This window comes from Numenius arquata, chromosome 2 (assembly GCF_964106895.1).
Source record: "Numenius arquata chromosome 2, bNumArq3.hap1.1, whole genome shotgun sequence".
NCBI lineage: Eukaryota > Metazoa > Chordata > Aves > Charadriiformes > Scolopacidae > Numenius > Numenius arquata.
The window spans coordinates 6,037,045-6,057,975 of record NC_133577.1 but is presented as its reverse complement, the minus strand read 5'-3'; the positions used below and the strand labels follow the sequence as shown (position 1 = coordinate 6,057,975).

Below are 20,931 nucleotides of genomic sequence, written 5' to 3'. Positions count from 1 at the left end.
CTGCACAGTTTTATTTCAGAGCTTCATTGCCTGGGCTGTCCACTACACAACAAATATAAACTTTGCAGTATTGTGCTATATATAGCTGGGATGCTACTGGTACGTTACAGACCCTTCTAAAGTAAATCATTTATTTGCAATATACAGACAGGATTTCTTTTTAGTCATTCCCGTTCTTTTTCTACTGGCAAGATAAAAGGTGCAACGAGATAAAACCAGCTGTTTTCTTTTAAAGAGGAGAAAATATTTCTGCCTCACAGTGGACCGGGGTTTGTAAGGATGAGGAAGACTGATGGGGTGCACACAGTGTATAGACAGAACATACATTAGATATACACATTTGCTAAATTTTTTGAGGTGAATGAGATAGCAAGTGCAGTTTGATATGTCTGCTGTTTGTTATTCTCAGCTGCCATATTCTTTCCTTTTTCTCTCAGTCTGTGTACTGAATCCACCCGTTATCTCTGAATTTAGACATTAAGTCCTTTCAGCTACGTATATACCCTTCGTTATGCATTTGTATTGTACCCAGAAAAAAAACACGGTGAGGGTTGAACAAAAAGACCTGCAGGTACTACAAAAATGCAAACAACATTATAAAATCAGACAAAAAACATTCTAATAACCCTGTATAGTAATCTGTGCTGTGTGCCAGGAGATCGCAGGACACACGCCAGTATTCTGATTGTTAGAGATTTGCCCTGAGCTTCAGGTACGCCTTCATGGTACAGATAAGCTGCTGCTGCGTTTTAGAGGGTGTAACCTGTTGCTCTTCTTAAGATCTGAGAATTCTCAGGGTTTGGGTTTTTTTTTTTTTCCCTTCATTCCCAACGCTGTTTACAGTAACTGTTTAAATAAGAATGAATGCAGCTTTGAATATGTTGCTATTGTGTTTTGAACATTCGCATTTTCCCACATGCTCCTGGGGTCTGAGTGTTTTCCCAGTTTTCCCACTGTGAAAAAGTTTTTCAGTGTGAAAATCCTTCAGGTGGCCACTCTCCATCTGGCAGAACAGGTTATTACCCTCAGGCTTTCCACAGATTCTGGTGTGTTCCTGAAAACCATCTAACCCTTGATGCAAAGCCTGGAGGTTAGGATTGCTTCCTAGACCAGGTTAGTACCTGTATAAGGTTATCCACCGTACCTGAGAACATCTCCTGAGGTAATCAAGCGCGGGAAGGCACAAGTCTGTAGATGCAGATCCTGATCCTGGCACACAGTCACCCATCTCCTTACAATCTACTTCCCCTGGGGATGGGAAGTAGAAAGAAAGGGAAGGGAAAGGCAGCATTGGGAAGGGCAGAAAAGGAGAAACAAAAACAACATTAGTTTTCCTTTTTCATTCAGTTGTGCCCTAATGTCTTGAAGAGGATCCAGAAAACATCCTTTGTTTGATCTTATTAGATGATAACCACATGATTCTCATACAAACAATAATAATATTGGCCACAGCGTATACGTGGACTTTTATATGAATTAATGCTTTAATAAATATGTGCCTATTTAATAACTCTTTAGTATGGCCTTTGGGAGTTCTTATAATAATACCTTATAGTCATCTGTCATATTGACTCCACTCCACTTTTTTCCATGGGTGTATAATTACTTGCTCGTATTCACCCTTTGCTCAGTTAATGTGCTGATTATTTTCTATTCATTTGCACCCCGCTGCCCTGGAAAATTCTTCTACCACAAGTTCTTCCTTCTAGTTTATTTACTCCTTAAATAAAGCAGGTCAGCTCCAAGGCACCTTGTTGCAGAGCTCCTGCCTGGATAACTCCATTCACTCCAGCATTTTCCCCGTCTGCACAGTCTGTTTTCCTCCCCCCTCAACCAAATTTGAAGCTTTACGAAATGCTTATATATACATTAACTTTTTATTGCCTTAAAAGCCACTCCTCTCATAAAAAACACAAGATAAATATTATATCCTTTTATTAAACCCTACTTTATTCTCCTTTCACTACATTTATTTGCTCTTTCTATGCCCTTAACTATTCCCTCCATAATATATTTTAGAGTCTTGTCTACTATTGAGATCTGCCAGTGAAGTTTGAATTCTTTAGTTTTATGTTAAAATGGGCATAAATGCTATTTGCTACTGCTCAGTACTGAAGTATCCCATAGTACTGCTATCCTTTAATACAAAAAAAGATCTTGCTTTTTGACATATAACCATAAAGGAGACAAACTGATTTCATGAAGGTAAGAAACCTAAAGAAATGTAAGACAGGCTTTTAAGTTCTCCAGAAGGAACACGAGTTCCCTCTATTGGCACTGGACATGCATCACAAGCTGAATTCTACCCCCTGATGCTGAAATAGCTTAATAAGACGAGAGTAACATTAAAGACCGGATCTGCTGCAGCTGGGGGCTTCATTTAAATCAAAGGGAGTCGCTTACAAAACTTGATACCTCTGTGAATTAATATACCTATATTAAAAAAAGCACCCCATTTTGCCACTCATTAGAAGTTTTGAAATTTAGATAAGAAAAAGTTAATCAGTGCCACAGTTTAATAAAAAGCGTTTAATTCTAATGATCAAGGCAAGCCAGGGAACAGGAACACGGGGGCAGAATGACCCAACACCATTTGGCTTTGTTCTGAAGTTTGATGAAGCACCACAATTACTCTGCGGGGTCACCTTGACTTGACTGGTCTCCACCGCCCTCAGTAACACCACAAAAAAAAATAATCATGGGGACAGAGTGGTGTTGGCTGCAATGTTCATGATCTCACTGAAGGTTCTGCAGGTTTCCAGAGTTGCATATGCCAAACTGCTGCTGCTGAGGTGGACAAGGATAGAAAGGAGCTGTGTGGCTTTGACCGCTGAACGTAGAACATACCCTGTTCTGTTGCAGGCAATCCATGCTGCCACTGCGCTATGACAGGTCATTCCTGCAATATTCTGTTGTTTGTTTTTTTTTATTTAAATGGATATAAGCAAGTCCTGATACAAATTTAAGATCAAATGAAGCAGATATTTAATACTGAGATGCATCTTTGCTGCTGTAACAACCTGAAGAATAAAAAGCATTAAAAATGTTTCTGAAATAATCCCTTGATCTTGATTTTATTTTATTTTTTTAAAGCATTCTGGACTCAATTTCTTCACTTCCTCTCTCTTCCCTACCATTCCACGTATAACATAACCTAATTCTCCTCTTCTGTGGGATCAAGTTTGACATAACATGACTTAATAGGATAAAAGGAAAATAAAAAATATTTACCCAGTCCTTTGACAAACTTCATAAGGCACATAATATAACTGGTGGCGGCATTGGCAAAGACCTGGATGCTGTCTGTGTTTAGAAATGCTTCAAAGACATCAAACACCGGAGCTTGACGTTTCCCTATGGAAAGAATAAGATGACAACTCTTCCCCATCCCCTGTAAAGGTGATTTTCCAACAGTTTTTCAACAATTTAACTGAATCCGTAGAATCTCTTCTCTTCTGGGCAGACACAGAAATAATCTCAGAAGTAAAATCTTCTCTTGCTCCTGAGGCAACTTGTGTAGCCCTTCCTAGGACGTACTACAGACTCCCTCCTTTGCCGTATCTATGGAAAATACAATCTTATGCCTGCCGAAACGTTGAGCTCTTGGACTCAGCTCATCAGCTAACGCTTCTGTTTGGTGGAGGTTTCTGGTTTAGTTCTTGGTAACTGTCAAGATGACAGCAGTCACAAGGAAAACTATTCAGACTATACAGTAACGAAATGGCCTCGCTTTTCCTAAGTGGATTATCAGTCTTCAAAAGCTCTATACACTTGCATTTTGTCATCAATCCTAACAGATCTGAAAGACAAAATTTAGGAGGAAAACCACATCCCTTACAAATGACTCGTAACATTTAGAAAAAACCTTCTAATGGGGCAAAAGGACAGATCAAAGTGATTTTCCTGTATTACCTGGTTTCCATACAAGCAAACATCTCTGGCAGGGATGCAGAATCATTCCTGCAGCAAACATGGTTTGTAACAGTGCTAGCAATTTGAAGCCCTGTGATTAAGTGCCTGGACAAGCACTTCCCTAGATTATCACACAAATTTAGCCTTTAGCACCCATCTACAAGAAGGGCCAGGAGGATCCAGGGAACTACAGGCCTGGGTCAGTCTGACCTCTGTGCTGGGGAAGGTTATGGAGCAGATCATCTTGAGTGCCATCATGCAGCATGTACAGGACAACCAGGTGATCAGGCCCAGTCAGGATGGGTTTATGAAAGGTAGGTCCTGCTGTACTAACCTGATCTCCTTCTAGGACAAGGTGACCCGCTTAGTGGTTGAGGAGAAGGCTGTGGACATTGTCTACCTAGACTATAGTAAAGCCTTTGACACCATTTCCCACAGCATTCTCCTGGAGAAACTGGCTGCTCATGGCTTGGAGGGCGTACTCATCACTGAGTAAGAACCGGCTGGAGGACCAGGCCCAGAGAGTGGTGGTCAATGCAATTAAATTCAGTTGGCAGCCGGTCACAAGTGGTGTCCCCCAGGGTTCAGTATTGGGGCCTGTCAGTATCTTCTCCCAAGTAACAGGCAATAGGACAAGAGGGAACGGCCCCAAGTTGCACCAGGGAAGGTTCAGATTGGATATTAGGAAAAATTTATTCTCCGAAAGGGTCGTCAAGCACTGGAACAGTCTGCCCAGGGAAGTGGTTCAGTCACCAGATATTTAAAAGATGTGCAGACATGGTGCTGAGGGACACGGTTTAGTGGTGGGCTTGGCAGTGCTAGGTTAATGGTTGGACTTGATGATCTTAAAGGTCTTTTTCAACTTAAACGATTCTATCATTCTATAATGATATAGAGCAATAGGTTTCATGTAGTAAGAAAGACCGTCCACGTGAGATGTGGTGGTCGTATGCAATATGCTTTCCTTTCTCCAGCAGGACATCGACAAGGCCAAGCTCAGTACTCCTGCACTACTGTTCTGCTCAAAACTATTCAAGTAGGTTTGAAGCATTTACTTCTCATTCTATTCATCTGCCAGAATCTGGAGGATTTAAAAAGTCAGAACAATATCTTTGCTTTCCCTCTAACAAACTAGATACTTCAGTACAGTCCTAGAGTATTGCCACTGTTCAGGTAGGGCATTTAAATATATTGAGTTAGTTATTGCGTCCTCAAGGAATAAGACAGGGAAACAAAAGCATATACGAAACAGTCAGTGCAGTAAGTCCTTACCCATAGAGTATTCTCCTACAAGGTACTCTTTAACCTCTGACTTGCTGCTGCTGTGAACCGTTTCCAGGGCACTGAACAGGGGTCTCCATCCCGACTGGATCTGGGTAGAACACATTTCCACCAACTCCCCTATAGAGGTGACCACCTGCAGACAGTGTAGGAGAGGTTAAAAGAATAAAATAAAAAACCAGAATCGATACATAGGTGGACCTTCAGAAGGAACGAGGATGGCTTTAAACACATTCCTAGATTTCACTGTGTCAGTTCAGACTACTTATTTTTTAGATAATAGAAAAGTTTTATTTAATTGCTTTAAAGCCGGGTATACTGTCTCTGCGCTCTATCACAATGCTGGCTTAGGTAGGCAGAGTCCTCCTGATTCCCCGAAGACGAGTAAGGTGCACCATTTGAAGGGAATTTGGGAAATACTCTCAAGTGGATCAAGTGCACTCCGGAGACCATCTGGCCAGATACAGACACCCTGATCAGGGCTGACTTGCCTGGTCTTGGACATCCTCATCACACAGCTCCAGCTGCATGATACGCTCAAAGGGGCGGAAAAGCGCCTCATTAAAGTGAAAATGAGAAGGCTCATTCCAGTCCATCAGCACTTCAGTGAGGATGTCATGGATGAAGGAGACAGCCTTCCGGGACACGTGTCTCTCCTTGTGACAGGCAGCCTGCAGAGAAAGGAAGAGTATTAGAGTTTCTCCAAGCAAAAAAATTTGCTTTTACTGAGACAATTTTAAGGGAGATAATTCCTTCATGTTGCTGAACCCTAAAAACAGCTTCACCATTAACGCGACTAGGGATCCCACTGCAATGAAAATGGGAGAGTACTGCCATGGAAACAGATGACTGAGACTCTGAGCTGCTTGAAGTCTCACAGATGCCTGAAGGTTTGCTGTCAATTCAAAAAGCATAGGACGAAAAAAAAATAATAAACCCCAGAGAACAGAAGCCACTTCAAATAACCTGCCATGTGATCATTTTTCCCGTAAAAAAGGTAGTTTCTGCATATATTCACCATACCTCTCTATGCATGGCCAAATGACACTTTATATTTGGCTATTTATGGAACTTAAAAGCGATGGGAACTTTCTCACTTTGGAAGAGCTATTAAAAAATTAAACACCAGTGAATCTGGATATAAAGATACTGTTTTGAGCAACTATGCAGGTTATGCTGAATTCTGTCCTTTCCCTGATATTGCTCCTTCCTAGTAACGCCCTCATCTGCACTGAAGCCAACCAAAGAGACTGAGTAGCCCTGCAATCTGAATACATGGAAGGTACTTGGGATCTTAAAAGGCTTAAAAGTGTTCAAAACATGAAAAGTATTTACAGTGGTCTCAGGCTGGCATCCAAAGGCAAGTGAGAGAGTAGCTTTCAAGATAAAGGGCTGTTAAAGCATACAACAAAAGTATTCTTTGCTATTTCTACTTCATTTCGAGGGATTCCACGGAGACTTCCCGACGTCTGAACTCTGCTGTAAGACAGCCCACACATTTTCTTGAGTAAATGAAATGAAGTGCTGCGGCTATTTACTGAACAGTTCATCTTAAAACTCCAGAGAAGCATGCTCCCAATAAATCTGGGCATGTGACACCACACACCTCACCAAGAGAAAGAAATGAAGTAGCGCACGTTTATTCATATCAACGATACAAATCAAAAAGCTTTGAGAAGTCAAGACAGCAGCATTTCACCAGATAAGACTGAGAGTTTGATTGAGGAAAGGTCATTTGTTACGACTGAAATCCACTACGTGGCTGCTACTGGCATGTCACTGATCAGGGTTCACAAGGAAGGAGAAGGAAAGGGAAAAATGTCACCATCTTCCCAGCTGAGCTGGCTCTATGTGGGAAAATAAATCCTTTTATGGGAAGACTTGCAAGGATGCAGCCCTTGACTGGGAAAGCAGGTAGATGGAGGAGTTTCTTGTAACCTCTTAAGAAGGCTTCAGTTTTTTCACCACAGGCACATGGGAACTATCACATTGCAAAAATCCAACACACCATCCCTGGACCTGCCCATTTCAGTTATTTAAAAGACCACTCTCACTGGCAGCATCACAATGGAGGACACAGTATGTACGGATACTCCAACAGGAGTGCAAACAGATTGGACAACATTGAGAGCTAATACACGTTTTAAGAGCTATCAAAACCTTCTCCAGCTTTTTCAGCTTTGCCGTCTCTTGCGCACATTCCCGTTTTCTCCCCTACTCTTACCTCTACGAGGTGAGGTGCCACCAGGCTCCAGCAGCGCATGAGGTGGAGCAACGGGCGAGATTTACTCCTTACAATTCTGAGCATGGCATCACCAAGTCGGAACAAGTGAAGAGCGCTTCTCCTGTCCTGGGTAGATTTTACTTCACCTACAAGAAAGTATAAGAAAATAAATGGAAGCTAAGCAACAGCAGCTCCTCCATCTCTAGATGTCTAAATTGGAATTTAAATGAGGTTAAACATTATTAATTTGTGGGGGAAGAGGGGAAAAAGGGGAGAAAAAAACAGAAAAAAAAAAAATAATCAATGTAAAACACAGCCTATGCCTGTGTAGGCAAGAGAGCACGAGATGGACACAAGTTTTAAGAACAACTTATTAAACACACTTTATTTTAATTTAAGTGATCAATTTTTTTGGGAAACATTTTTAAAGACAAAGGCTTCGAGATGTAGTGCAGAAAAGTTAAGCAAGGAGTTAAATATTTGATGTTAAGACCCAAAATAGTAGTTGCAAAAACTTTTGGTGACATCTACAGGAGAAAATATAAACTGAAAATTATTTAGTTTTGGTTTTTAGTTTTGGGTTTCTTATCAAGCAAAGGATGTGAAGCAAAGAATGTGAGAAAATGCTTTTCTGTTCCCCAGGCAGTAATATTCATTATTTCCTATTGAAAGGGATTAATCTTCTGTTGCTCCTAAAACATTTGGAAAGACACTTCATTCTCTCATTTAAAATATGCTGGTGCTTTTATCTCTAACGAAGTATGTCATCGGGGGCATACCACTTTTAAGATTAAAAAATGCAATTAATTGCTTTATCCTAATTTTAATTTCATTATTACTAACTACTGTTGACTGACTACTAAATACATGATAAGAGGGTCACCGTTTATTAAAACTAAAGTGATTAATGTTGAGGCCTAAAGACAAGCAAGAGCAAAAAACGAACACCTTGAAGTATCATATTGAGAAAATGACAAGTAGCACTTCAGGGAGAGGGGGAAAACGACTAAATTTGAGACATATACCAGATAAAATCCACGTCTACCACGGAACAGAAGAAAGCCCGTATGACTAATGTAACTTCTAAAGGCACAGCACAAATTTAAGTGAAATATCTTCCTTTGGGTCCAATCCTTCTGCTTGATGTGAGACAGTGATGGAAACGACAATTTACAGGCGTTGTACTGTAAAGTACATGCTCCACTGCTGAGAAAGAGCAAGCGGGACAAATCCCACTGCTTTATCTAACATTCCTCAGTTGTGTGCTTTGTTTGCTGTCACCCATTTTCTAAATACTTCCGAGGTTATCCCACTGTCCAATGTCTAACCTAAATCCACTGTCTTAGGTCTACGTTCACCCAAGTTTCCTTCCTGGATCGGGCTCCAAAATGGAGTGTGATTAAATATTTGTGGATAATTAACACCCCCCAAAGTCCAAGAACCAAATTAATGTCCTCTGAAGTGCTTCATAGCAGGTGTGGATGTGGTCCCCCGTCCAAAAAAAGCACTCAACCTTTTCAAAAGACTTTGAACTTCTCCTACAGAAAGATCTTATGAGACTAAATATTGTGTTTTATTTATTCCTGGGAATTCAGTTGGAAAAATTAGAACTGTAAGAATACAAAACAAGTCCTGTATGCAATACAGTTGTATATGAAACACAGAACTCTGTAAGGGATCTTCTGGTGATTTACCTGGCATTGCAAGGGAGTAATCAACTGTATCTGTGACTGAATGGAAAAGCTGGGCCTGAGAAGCCTTCTTCAGCTGGTAAAGGAAGCCTGCCAGTGCCATCAAGTTTAACTTGTCAGCAGCATCTTCAAAGAGCCTGTGAGTAAAAGAACAGAATCTAATTGAAAACTTCATGAGATGCAGATTTAAGTCTGTATGTAAGAGGAAAACTCTTAGCTGTACATGGCTGTTACGTGTTGCCTTTGGTGACAACATTGGGTTATTGAGGGCTTTTTCATTTATACAGTGCTACAGAAAGATCTTGATCCAGAAGCTTTATTAATTGATAGCTGGAAAGTAGGGTGATGTAGGACCGATCAGAACCCTTCCAAGGTTCAACTGTGGTGCTAAAACAAAAAGTCACTTTTTCAAGGAATCAACACTTCCCCGTTACTGTATCTCAATGCTATAAGCAGTTCACGAACCGGCAATCAAAAAAACCAGCAAGACTATTTCCAGTCCTCGCAACAGCTTTGCTGACTTCAGAGTTACACCACTTCACTACATCTGAAGTTACAGCCCCTTACATGAAAAACAAATTAATTCAAGTCTTATACCTAAAGTTGCTGTACCTGAATTGCTGTTTAGGAATAGAAACAAGAGTTGTTATTTTCAGCTGCAGTGAGCTCTTAAGATTTAAGACTTGAAGTCTGTACCCTTAAGCAGTAAACTTATGCTTACATAGGAGATAGATTCACAGAGATCACAGTGAAATTCCACATTGTGCAGCCACAGTTGACACAAATATGATTTTAATGAAGAAAAGGGTATTAGAAGCATGCAAATAAGAAATTTTCAACTCCAGCCTGGGCTGCTGAAAGAATACGAGAAATAGCAAAAAAGTCTGCAACATATCAGTCTGCAGAACGTATTGTAGGGCCACTTAACCTAGCCATTCTGTGACCATGCTTGGTGGCCCTTCCTCCTCCAGACATGTTGGGGCAGGCCGACAAGCTGGCCGCAAAGTCCTGACAGCTGCTTTCTAACTGACACTGCTCTTGTCAATCAGTCCCTTCCTGGCAGGACCAGACACCCACTTATTTTGTCTGCTTTAATAAACATAACAGATTATTTTACACGCAAGCAATAGATCCACCAGTCTGAAGATGCATTTGATTCACTTTTTACCTGTCAGCTTGCGTGGAGAGCGTGAGAACAGCCTTGGCAGCGCTGGTCCCACACAGCAGGCTGCCTCCACGGAAGTCAAAAGCTCTGCCCTTACTGCTCTCCTTGATGAGTTCCTGGATAGAAACCGGCTGAATGACAGGATTGCTGCTGAGGGTAGTCTCCTGCTCAGGGGTCAGCACCTCGGGAGAGTCCCCAGGCTCAGGGTCTGGGTGCAGCCCTCCGTGTGCCTGCTGCGACTGGGTGATGGTGAGGGAGGGTTGGGAAGCACCGTCGCTGAAGTGGGTGTGCTCCAGCGTGCTGATGTACTCGCACACCCTGAGAAGAAAGAGAAAAAGCAAAAGATGAAGAAACTCCCCAGACCAACAGTTCCTCCCCTGGCTAATCACCAGGCTGAAACGCTTGGATCCGTACTCCCAGAGGCGATTCTGAAGGATAATGCAAGTACAGCCCCATTGCTGAGAGAAGGCAGCTTACATGGAAACCCACTGCCAATTTGCAGGCACCAATTTCTACATCTAAGCCAGCTACAATGCACTGAACATTCTCCTCAAACCATAAACAGACAATCTCTAACTCAGACTACACATAGATAACCTGTCTTCTTACATGCTTTGGCCTGCCATGTGCCCAGAAAGCAAATAGTTTACTGGAGGTGCCTGAAAAGCCCATTTAGTTTCCTGGGTCTGTCACTTCTGGTAACTTTGAAATTTCCTAAGCATTGATTTTGTCTCTGAATAGTGGTGGAAAACAGCACCGTCACGCCAGGTGGGGTGTGAGACCCCACCTGGAGTACTATATCCAGCTTTGGAGTCCTCAACACAGGAAGGACAGGGACCTGTTGGAACGGGTCCAGCGGAGGGCCACAAAAATGATCAGAGGGCCAGAGCACCTCTCCTATGAGGACAGGCTGAGAGAGCTGGGATTGTTCAGCCTGGAGAAGAGAAGGCTCCAGGGAGACCTTATAATGGGGGAGACCTTATAATGGCCTTCCAGTACCTGAAAGGGGCTACAGGAGAGATGGGGAGGGACTCTTCATCAGGGAGGGGAGTAGTAGGATGAGGGGTAATAGTTTTAAACTGAAAGAGGGGAGATTTAGATTAGATATCAGGAAGAAATTCTTTTCTGGGAGGGTGGTGAGACACTGGAACAGGTTGCCCAGAGAAGCTGTAGCTGCCCCATCCCTGGAGGTGTCCAAGGCCAGGCTGGATGGGGCTTTGAGCAACCTGGTCTGGTGGGAGGTTGGAACTCCATGATCTTTAAGGTCCCTTCCAATGCGAACCATTCTACGATTCTTACAGATACTGACAGTTAATTCACTCTGACACTGTTTATACAGAACACCCCCAGAGCATGTGAAGTCCTTTTTCTCAGTCCCATTACTTTCAGGCAACATGGCATAAATTCTGTTTCCTTTGGGAAAGCTGGCAAGTACCTGAACACATGAGGCCAACAATCTTGATTGTGGCTTCCCATCTCCAGGCCCACGTTAAGGACTGCATCCATACACAAAACATGAGCTGTGTGCAGGCAGACTCCCTGCACTTTCCCCATCTGCTCCAGTTTCTGCTCCACTTTCTGTTTCACTGCAGCATGAAAAAATAAAAAAAAACCAACAAAACAGCACATTAACTTCTCCAGCTTTTAAACAAACACTTGTCTGCATATAGAGTGATGGCAAAGGTATACAGTCCGAAATCTATAAAAGAATGTGGATTTTCGACAAACAACAACTCAGAGAAACCCATTTCTTCCTAATAAACATAAGCCAGTTTTAAAATTAAAATTCCTTTTGATTGATATCTTCTAGGCATGAAAAAACATAAAAAATGCCAGATTGACACCCTCCACCCCCAAATTCACATCTTGCTGCCCACAGAACAGATGCAGATTGCTAGTGATATTACATGTTTCTCTTTGGAGCTGGCTGGCTGGCTGGGTATTTATTATTTTTACCAAAATCTCCTTTTCTATGGAAACAAAAAAAAAGTTTGCAGATTTCACAACTATTTCCATACAAAAGTTTCACCAAAGAGCTTTTGCTAATGGATACTCTTGTCAAAGCAAAACTAATCCTGGTCTGAACTACAAGCATTTGGACCTCATTCATTTTCCTGAGAATCTCTGAAAAGCTTAATTTTCATGCTGCATTGGAATGGAAACAAATTCTGAAGCTTTGCAAGCTTTCACAGAACAGATCTGTTAGCCTCTGGCCACCGCTGCTGCCTCTTCTTTGCTTCAGCGTGGCCTGGCCAACTCGCTTCAGTCATTTCTAGCAGAGTGGTCAAAAAGCCAGTTTGTGCTCAGGCCTGTTCAGTTTTGTTTTCTCTACTCAGACACTAAATTTAAGTGCCAAGCAGGGTGATTAGTGCAACACTGTGTTTTGTTACGGGCTTCTTGCCATTAGAATTCAGATGTCATCAGACACGTTTTATGTGCTTCTCTAAACAGCCACTGGAGACAAAAAATGACTTTAATGACTTCCACTGGGGTTGAAGTAGTGGTATAGAGATACAGAGCTTTTTATATGTTCTACGTATATAATTTTTTTTATTCCAGCTTTATTTAACATGATTCAGAAACAGTTTTAAATATCTGATGATGAGACAAGACAACCAAGGATGTATACACAAGGCAGGTAGAAGGATGCAAACTCAGCCTATATTACTACCCAACACTGAAAAAAATATATAGTTTCTCTGATGCGCTCTGGTTGTACGAGTATCACAAGGCTTAAAAAGTGCACATTTGAAAACTGCTGTTGGCTTATCTGTTGTTCCACTGATTTCAGTTCCAGATAAAATATAATTAATGTGACATATGAGATAAGGCAGGTAATTTAATCACATAGTTACCTTGAGCTATAGTATCGCTGGGCTCTTGAATGTCTTTTTCTTCTTTCTCCTCTTGGACACAGGAGGCAGCAGCCATTTGGGCAAGAGCAGATGCACAATTAGCAGCAACTCCTGTAAAGCAACAACACAATTAGTGTTTAACCAGCACCTTCTCCCCAATCCCATGCAATCTCAACAACAGGTTGTGACAGGAAAAGTTGGCTGGGTATGTCCATGCTCTAGGGCTGGTGGGCTCTATAGGGAGTCCTACAGTTTAGGTTCCTGTCCAAGACTGGAACATGATGTTGTTTTTCTTTCTCCCAAACTCCTTCAAGGCAAAGTTACCATCCTGTTTTGTGAGTCTGCAGTACCTAGAGCACAGCTCAGCCGGGCTGCCCTCCTCAGTCCATCCAGGCTCACGCAGATGGAGTCCTTCTCCTTTTGGTTCTGCTCCTTGGCTCCTTCTGCCCCCAAGATGAAGGCCAGCCCCTTGGAGCTCCCTGCCATGCGGCCAGTCAGTGGTGTGGACAAAGTGTCGATCAAGTTCTTCCAACAGCCGATTAAAAGGTATCGGGCAAAAGCAACTCCTGGAGTGAGAAGTACATTACTAATACTACTACTGGAAAATGACACAGCGGCAGTTTTATCCTCAGTGGTAAAAAAACCAAGTCATATTTGTCCTCTGCATGCTGGACTACCAATTCATGTGTAGGATGTACTGACATACTTCCCTCAACCCTTACATTGTTGTTCTAAAACACAATTTATCTAAATATGCTTATGGTATATAACAACCCACTGCTGGTAGATACACTTGTATTTATAATACAGTCTTAATACCTGCAACAATGGAATCATCTGTCTTCCGGTTTTGGGAAAGCGGAGATTGAGCTGAAGCAGATGCCATCAATTGGCCACCAATTGCACTGCTTCCCAAGCCATCGATGTCTGCCAGAACATTAAAAAACAACAGAGTCCTATTCAACACACAGATGGTATATGGAAAGCATCTCCTACTGGCTCTTTGTTCAAATAAGTACTAGCACTCCTGTATAGCACTCAGGTATACATTTTAGTTGCTCTTTTCTGGCAGGCTTCTGAAGCCTTGGCACAGACCTGAGCTGTGGCATCGTGTGCTTTGCTCAGTACAACTAACTTTTGCTTGAAGAGGGGAAATATCTCACTCTCAAAAGTGCCCCCCCACCACCATTACACAGTCAACAGAACTCTCAGCAAAGACTTCATGGTATTTCTTACAGTTCAGACCTTCCCACACCCTTAACTCTCCACATTTCTTAATATAACCTTTCAAATCTTGCTAAATCCTGTATCTAGATGCTCACAGACCTCAGTCTGAGTCCTCAAGATGCACTGGGATCCTATATCTGAAATGTGATTTTTAGTAGACTTATGTAGGTTCAATCTCAACAAAAGAAATACAACCCTTTCTCCAACAGAACAGAATCACAGAATGATATGGGGTTGGAAGGGACCTCTGGAGATCATCTAGTCCAACCCTCCTGCCAAAGCAGGTGCACCTAGAGCAGGCTGAACAGGAACTTGTCCAGGCGGGTTTTGAACGTCTCCAGAGACAGAGATGTTTAGAAGGAACTTCTTATGTTCCAGTTTGTGCCCTTTTCCTCTTGTCCTGTCACTGGGCACCATGACAGAAGACCAGCTTCTCACAGAGAGTTTAATGTTAGGCATGTCAGGTTGATTTCCTTTCTAGCAGTGTGTCTCTGTCACTTCTCCACATACTTTATGGCTATTGTTTTTCCGAAGTGTTTCTTTCAGCTTCTCAGATCTATAGCTAAAAGCAACACCGAGCTCAGTACAACCAGCAAAAAACTTTCAGAGCACTGCCCTTTGATTACCAGTTAATGGCTCAGCGGAATCCAGTGTTCTCCCTGTATATACTGTTTTAATTACCACTTTGTAATCATATAGTATATGTGTTCAGTCAGACAGTGCATTTTATATCAATACAGTATCATAGACATCCTGCCACCTTTTAGCTGACACCATTTGATTTTTCCCTCAGAGGAAGCTAAGGGTTGTTTTTAAGCGTTTGTTAGAGGCGTTGCAGGTTTTCAGCGTCTCTCCAGCACCAGTTGGCATTCCCCTGGCACAGCACTAATCTGAACCAAGGGGAGCCCAAGCTGTGGAAGGGGCTTCCAGGATCAGATGCCACTATCTATATTTGTACTGCACCACAGACAAACTGAAACGCCTTTGCTATGACACCGAGAAAACAGCAGCCTTATCATTTATCCAGTGCCTGAAGGGGGCCTACAGGAGAGATGGGGAGGGACTCTTTGTCAGGGAGTATAGCGAAAGGACGATGGGTAACGGTTTTAAACTGAAAGAGGGGAGATTTAGATTAGATCTTGGGAAGAAATTCTTTCCTGTGAGGGTGGTGAGACACTGGAACAGGTTGCCCAGAGAAGCTGTGGCTGCCCCATCCCTGGAGGGGTTCAAGGCCAGGCTGGATGGGGCTTTGAGCAACCTGGTCTGGTGGGAGGTGTCCCTGCCCATGGCAGGGGGGTTGGAACTGGATGATCTTTAAGGCCCCTTCCAACTCTAACCATTCTACGATTCTGTGATTCTATGATTTGGTTCAGTGAACAAACTTACTCTTCCTGTCTCCCAGGCACAGTTGTTTCTAAACCCATGCATCAAAAGCTTTCTGTCAGATCCAAAAAACACACTTAAATACCTGCCACAGTTGAGTTTGATTCCTTCTCTACTGCTAATTTAGTGGAACACCACATGTTGCGTGACGACATGCTGTTCTGCATGTAATGCAATGAAGCAGCATGCTGTTGTAGCTCATTTTAGACACGGATTTGGAAGTTAGCCTTGTCACCGCAAGATAGCACTGACCCGTCAGCATGGTGATAAGCGGAAGGCTGTGCTCTTCAGGGCTTCCCCAGTATCCAGCTTCCCCCAGCATGTTCCTTTCTAGTACTTGATGGTACAGTTCTTCAACCCAGGCCTGGGAAAATACCATCAACACTCCACTGGACTGGACCTGCTTCATGAACTCCTTCTGCAGAGAACCAGAAAAGCCAGATTTAGGCCCTACAGTGTGTGCCTCAGCTCCTAGATCTACTCCTGATCCCAAGGGAATGCAGGAATAGAAAGGAAGTTATGCAAAAATAAGAATTAACCGGGGATTGCAATGTGTCTCTATGGTGGAGAGTGACATGAACAAGAGACTCTCACTTCTCTTACTGCAGTTCATGCAAGATGCAAATCATAATGACAGTTCTTGCAGGGTGACAAGGGGACACACTGATCTCCCACTGTTTCCACAAGGCAGGGGTAGGATCTCCATTCCAATAAAAAGAAATTGTGGCACCTACTGCTGCCTGTCCAGCAATCAGGCCCTTCTGCATTGAAGAGTCACCACAGAAAACCGGGGTCCAGTTAGAGATCTGAATGATTTTCAACAATACTTAGGCCATGCTCAGGCCTGCTGTGCATGGTGCTGCCCCTAGAGAAGGTTCCGAGTCACAGATTTGCTCTCACAGCTGCTGAAGCACATACCAGAACTGATGATGATGTTAAAACCCACGTGTTTTAGAAGTTTTCTACGATATAAATTATCTTACATGGGAAGAGATGGCAATAACGGTTACATTTTGACAGAATTTTTTTGTTTTTCATTTTTTTGTTCCATATATCACACTTTTTTTTTATTTTTAGGAAAACTCTGAAACGACTTCTTTTGGGCAACTTAGTTGAAAAACACAGATTTGTGTTTTATAACTCCTGCAGCCTTCAAAACAATTTTTAAAAGCCCAAGAAGCTGAGGAATCCCAGGTGCCACAAAAATCATCAGTTCGTATTACTAAAACCTAATTATTTTTCACTCTAACTTCTCATGTCTTCATCTGCATAAATACAAATCAAGTATTAAGCAAGACGTTTGTCATTAGACTCAAAAGTAGTTGCAAGATGAAAGTATGTCCCTTGATAATGTGCGCAAACAACACTTGCTGCATCACACGATGCTAATGAAGATCAGTTCTGAAGACAGAGCATCCATCAAAATGACTGCTGCTTCAGTGATGATCAGTAAGCAGCATTAATTCCTCCCCAAATTACAGAGAAGCTGTGTAATTCGGATGCATGGCATTTATCATGCAAGATTCATAAGCAGCTTGGAGAACGCTTCATTTGCAATTATTATTTCTCCACTTCGCAAGGAGCCCGAAGGCTTTACGTGTGGGCTGTTTTCATGTGAAAGGAAGCAAAACAAATTTTCTGGTTTTTTTTTACAGTTTTCCCATATTCCCCAACTCACCAGCAACACAGGGGCTTGGGCAGGCTTCTTTCTGTAGTAATCCGAGTTGGCCAATTTTAGGTTGAGCAGCAGAGTGTAATGTGAGACCATGTAGAGGCTGTCTGCATTCATCAGAGTCTGGAAGCTGAAATTTAGGTTTCCCTCAAATCCTGGTGAGTGCATCATACCTAACAAAAACACCATGTGAGCTCTCACATTTTACACAGATTTTTGCCTGGAAAAAAAAAAAAAATACCAGAAACTAACCCTAGCATTTCAGCAGCAACAGGTTTGCTAGAATAGTTAATGATATCATCAGTAGAAATTACTCTATTAAATGCACTACAGCAGGGAATAGAAAAATAAGGACTCCGTCTAGAAGGCAGTGCTGCAAGGCAAACTGAACGCTCCAGCCACAGTCCAGCAAAGCAACGTGTTAAATCCGAAATACACAAGGAGCGCTCGCACTCGCTGGGATGACTGCCAGGTACAAAGCAAAGGGCAGGACGTATCTGCCATTCTGACTGGAAAGGCAAGGTGGGAGAGGCAGAAGCAAAGCCTTCGTACTTAACTGGAGCGTACACATCGCACCCAATGGTGCTAATGAGGGTGACGGCCCTTTTAACCCCCCCCCCCCCCCCCCCCCCCCAGTAAATCTGTCCCAGCCTAAGCGAGTTGCTGGATGGGGACTGGAGGGCTCGGCACCTTGCAGGGTCAGGCTGTAATTACCATTTTCTCCACGGCCTAGAGGTATGTGGATAAATATTTGGGGCCAAGCTGGCTGGAACTCGTTACAACTCCAAGCCCTGGTTAGTTCATACAAGACCTGCTTTCTAGACAGCTGGGCACTTGTGGCTCCCTCAGACCCATGAGCCACCTGGAAGCGCTCAGTGCTCCTGAAAAAACACTATTTGTATGAAACAACAGCCTACGATCATGCCCAGTGGCACAACCCCTTCTTCCCAGGTAGGATGGATGGCACATAACGTTTTCCTCTGAGTCAGCTGACCTTCTGGTAGAAAAGCATAAATCAAGGATGATTAATACCTAATTGAATCCCCATGATCTGGTAGTCTGAGCCATGAAAAAGCCATAAATATTAAGACGCCCCACATGACCCGCAATATTTCATGGTTTTCACATCGACTGTGAAATCCATTCACATAAAGTCAATCAGGGAAGATTACAGAGAAAGCCTTATTCTAGAGGAAGGTCTGAAATGAAACAAACAAAAAAAAACCAGTTTCCAAGGTTAGTTACATGATGAAGCAAAGCTGTGTCATTTGTTAACTGCTGCAGTGGTTTACTGTGAATATGCTCCTCCCGCCATAAAGTTCATGCCTCTTCTTAGACAAAATACAACAAACCATTAACATTAATAAAAAAAAAAAATCAAAAAATAAAATAAAAAAAAAATAAAAATCAATCCACACACAGAAAAGAAGCAAATGTTTTTCTTGCCTCGTGAGGGTTTGAAAGCTCTGTGCTGCTGCCTTCTCGGACTTTCCACTGTCGTCACTTTGGGGGCGTGGATAAGGTGGGTAACTGTTTGAGGGCGGATTTAGAGAGAGAGTAACTGTTCCAGGGTGGGTTTTAAAAATGAGGAGGTTTTCAAGGGAGCAACCTTTGTGGAAGAGGGGTGACAGGGGCAGGCCACACACCATACCCACACGGGTCACCACGTGCCCCGGGGTAGATTTCTCGTGGTCAACCTTAACAGAGAATCTTTACTTAGTACCAAAAACTGCAATCATGACGTGCGTGAAAGTGGCCTGTGAGTAGCTCCAGCGACTCCTTCATCAATCGAAGGCAAAGATGCATCTTAACACTTTGTTGGATGGAGGATCATGGTATCGATGTAACTAGAATACATTGATTTGATGCCTTATCTCTCTTAAATATGTACCTTGGGGACTAGAATCTGCTAGAGTGGTAAAAACCCCAAGGCATAGAGGTATGTTAAAAAAAAAAAAAAAAGCCCTATTTATTTTGCATTAAAATATTTCAAAAAAATGTGCAACCTCCTATACAAGACTACAATTAAAAAGGAAGGTGTATAACTGCACATAAAAGTGGCTACTACATAGTGGATATGTAATTGAGCGTCCAAAAGCATTTGGGAAAAATACCCTCCCTAATTTCTTCTAAAATATGGGAAAATAAACAGCTGCATTTGAGAGATGCCGAGATCTCAAAAGCAGAAGTTCAGCTGATGCGTAAACTCGCAATGATGCTTAACCACATAAAACCCCTGCTGCTAAAAGCTATGGAATCAAAACTGAAAAGAGGTGCTAAAAATGTTTGCTATGATTATTCACACAACGGCACACGGTTTTTAGAATGAATGCCTTAACTAGTCTCACGAACTGCAGTGCGATGTCCGAATTAAGAGACTACTGATCAGCAACTTTAATTATAAAATCTGCCAGCTTTAATAAACAATGAGGTCGGCGCCCTGTCTTAACAGAGGCAACAGTTCATTTAAATTGGCCAGGTAAAAGCAGGTCCTGAAAAAAAATGAAAACTTCATGTTTTGTGCAAGTCAAGATAACGCTGGGAATTTTTAGATAATTCGGTATTTTTAAATATAGACATCACACTCCAGTGTCACTAAGGAATTTTTTGGCATTCGTTTTCTCTAGCCACAAGGAGGAACTTTTCTAAGGAAAAATAAAAACTGTAGATTAGGAAGGCTTTTAACCAACTGACTTCCAAATCTTAGTTTCACTATAAGTCTGCTTAGCTGACCGCTTTTTCCGCGCTTATACTCCCATGTCAGTGCCTCAAATTCCTACCTCTTTTCATTTCTTTTCAATCCTATGAAAGCACAGTAATACTACAGCACTATTTAAGGACCTAGCTTGTAAGAAAGACCACTAAATTGTAACTAATGTATTTTCCCCCAAAATTGAAAAATGAAACAAAGCAGTTAAACAAGGTCTCCCGGAAACACAAAAATACTGCTTCTGTACCGGTTGGTCTCCAAACTGCACCCGTCCCCTTTCTCAACTCGAATCTTTAACAACACTCAAATTTCCTAATATATTCTTCAGGAGTTATACATGAATAATAGACATTATATTTACGAGTAGGACCAGTTCCTCTAACTTCATCACCTAATTCGTGCCTTGAATTTTTGGTGCTACCAAAGGAGTCCTGAAGTAAGGACTCAAACCTCGCCTGTGGAGGCAGATCAGACTGATGTCTTGGAAGCTATCCAGGGGAAATTCCTACCCCCAGACATGTGTTTGAACTTTAGTAAGTCTCTCTCTCTCTAGAGGTCTTCAAACTCACGCCTCTCTCATCTCCAGAGGAACACAAGTCCTCACCTCAGGAGGACTGATGGACTTTTGCTTAAGATCTGAGGTACAACTTAAGGGACTGTTTCAGCAGGATTGAGTCTCATTCCAGGTGTCCAACTGAAACATGAACTGCACAGATCTTGCGAGAGCATAAAATTACAACTCTGTAACAGCCACAGCCCTCTGGAAACACCAGGATACCCATTCCAAGCTATTTTAATACAATAACTTGCT

At 42.3% G+C, this 20,931-nt stretch overlaps 1 protein-coding gene across 1 annotated transcript in view; it reads right to left on the bottom strand.

Moving 5' to 3' along the window:
* The window catches only part of ARFGEF3 (ARFGEF family member 3), an 87,791-nt gene that overhangs the window by 13,840 nt on the left and 53,020 nt on the right, over positions 1 to 20,931 (bottom strand). Inside the window, exons 13-25 of the mRNA XM_074168180.1 lie at positions 17,417 to 17,583; positions 15,991 to 16,156; positions 13,948 to 14,055; positions 13,479 to 13,694; positions 13,129 to 13,239; positions 11,709 to 11,859; positions 10,277 to 10,591; positions 9,112 to 9,245; positions 7,418 to 7,563; positions 5,685 to 5,864; positions 5,185 to 5,329; positions 3,232 to 3,354; positions 1,145 to 1,248 (exon numbers count right to left, since the gene is read on the bottom strand). Coding sequence (XP_074024281.1) covers positions 1,145 to 1,248; positions 3,232 to 3,354; positions 5,185 to 5,329; positions 5,685 to 5,864; positions 7,418 to 7,563; positions 9,112 to 9,245; positions 10,277 to 10,591; positions 11,709 to 11,859; positions 13,129 to 13,239; positions 13,479 to 13,694; positions 13,948 to 14,055; positions 15,991 to 16,156; positions 17,417 to 17,583 — 2,066 coding nt within the window. The remainder of the gene's footprint in view (positions 1 to 1,144; positions 1,249 to 3,231; positions 3,355 to 5,184; positions 5,330 to 5,684; positions 5,865 to 7,417; positions 7,564 to 9,111; positions 9,246 to 10,276; positions 10,592 to 11,708; positions 11,860 to 13,128; positions 13,240 to 13,478; positions 13,695 to 13,947; positions 14,056 to 15,990; positions 16,157 to 17,416; positions 17,584 to 20,931) is intronic.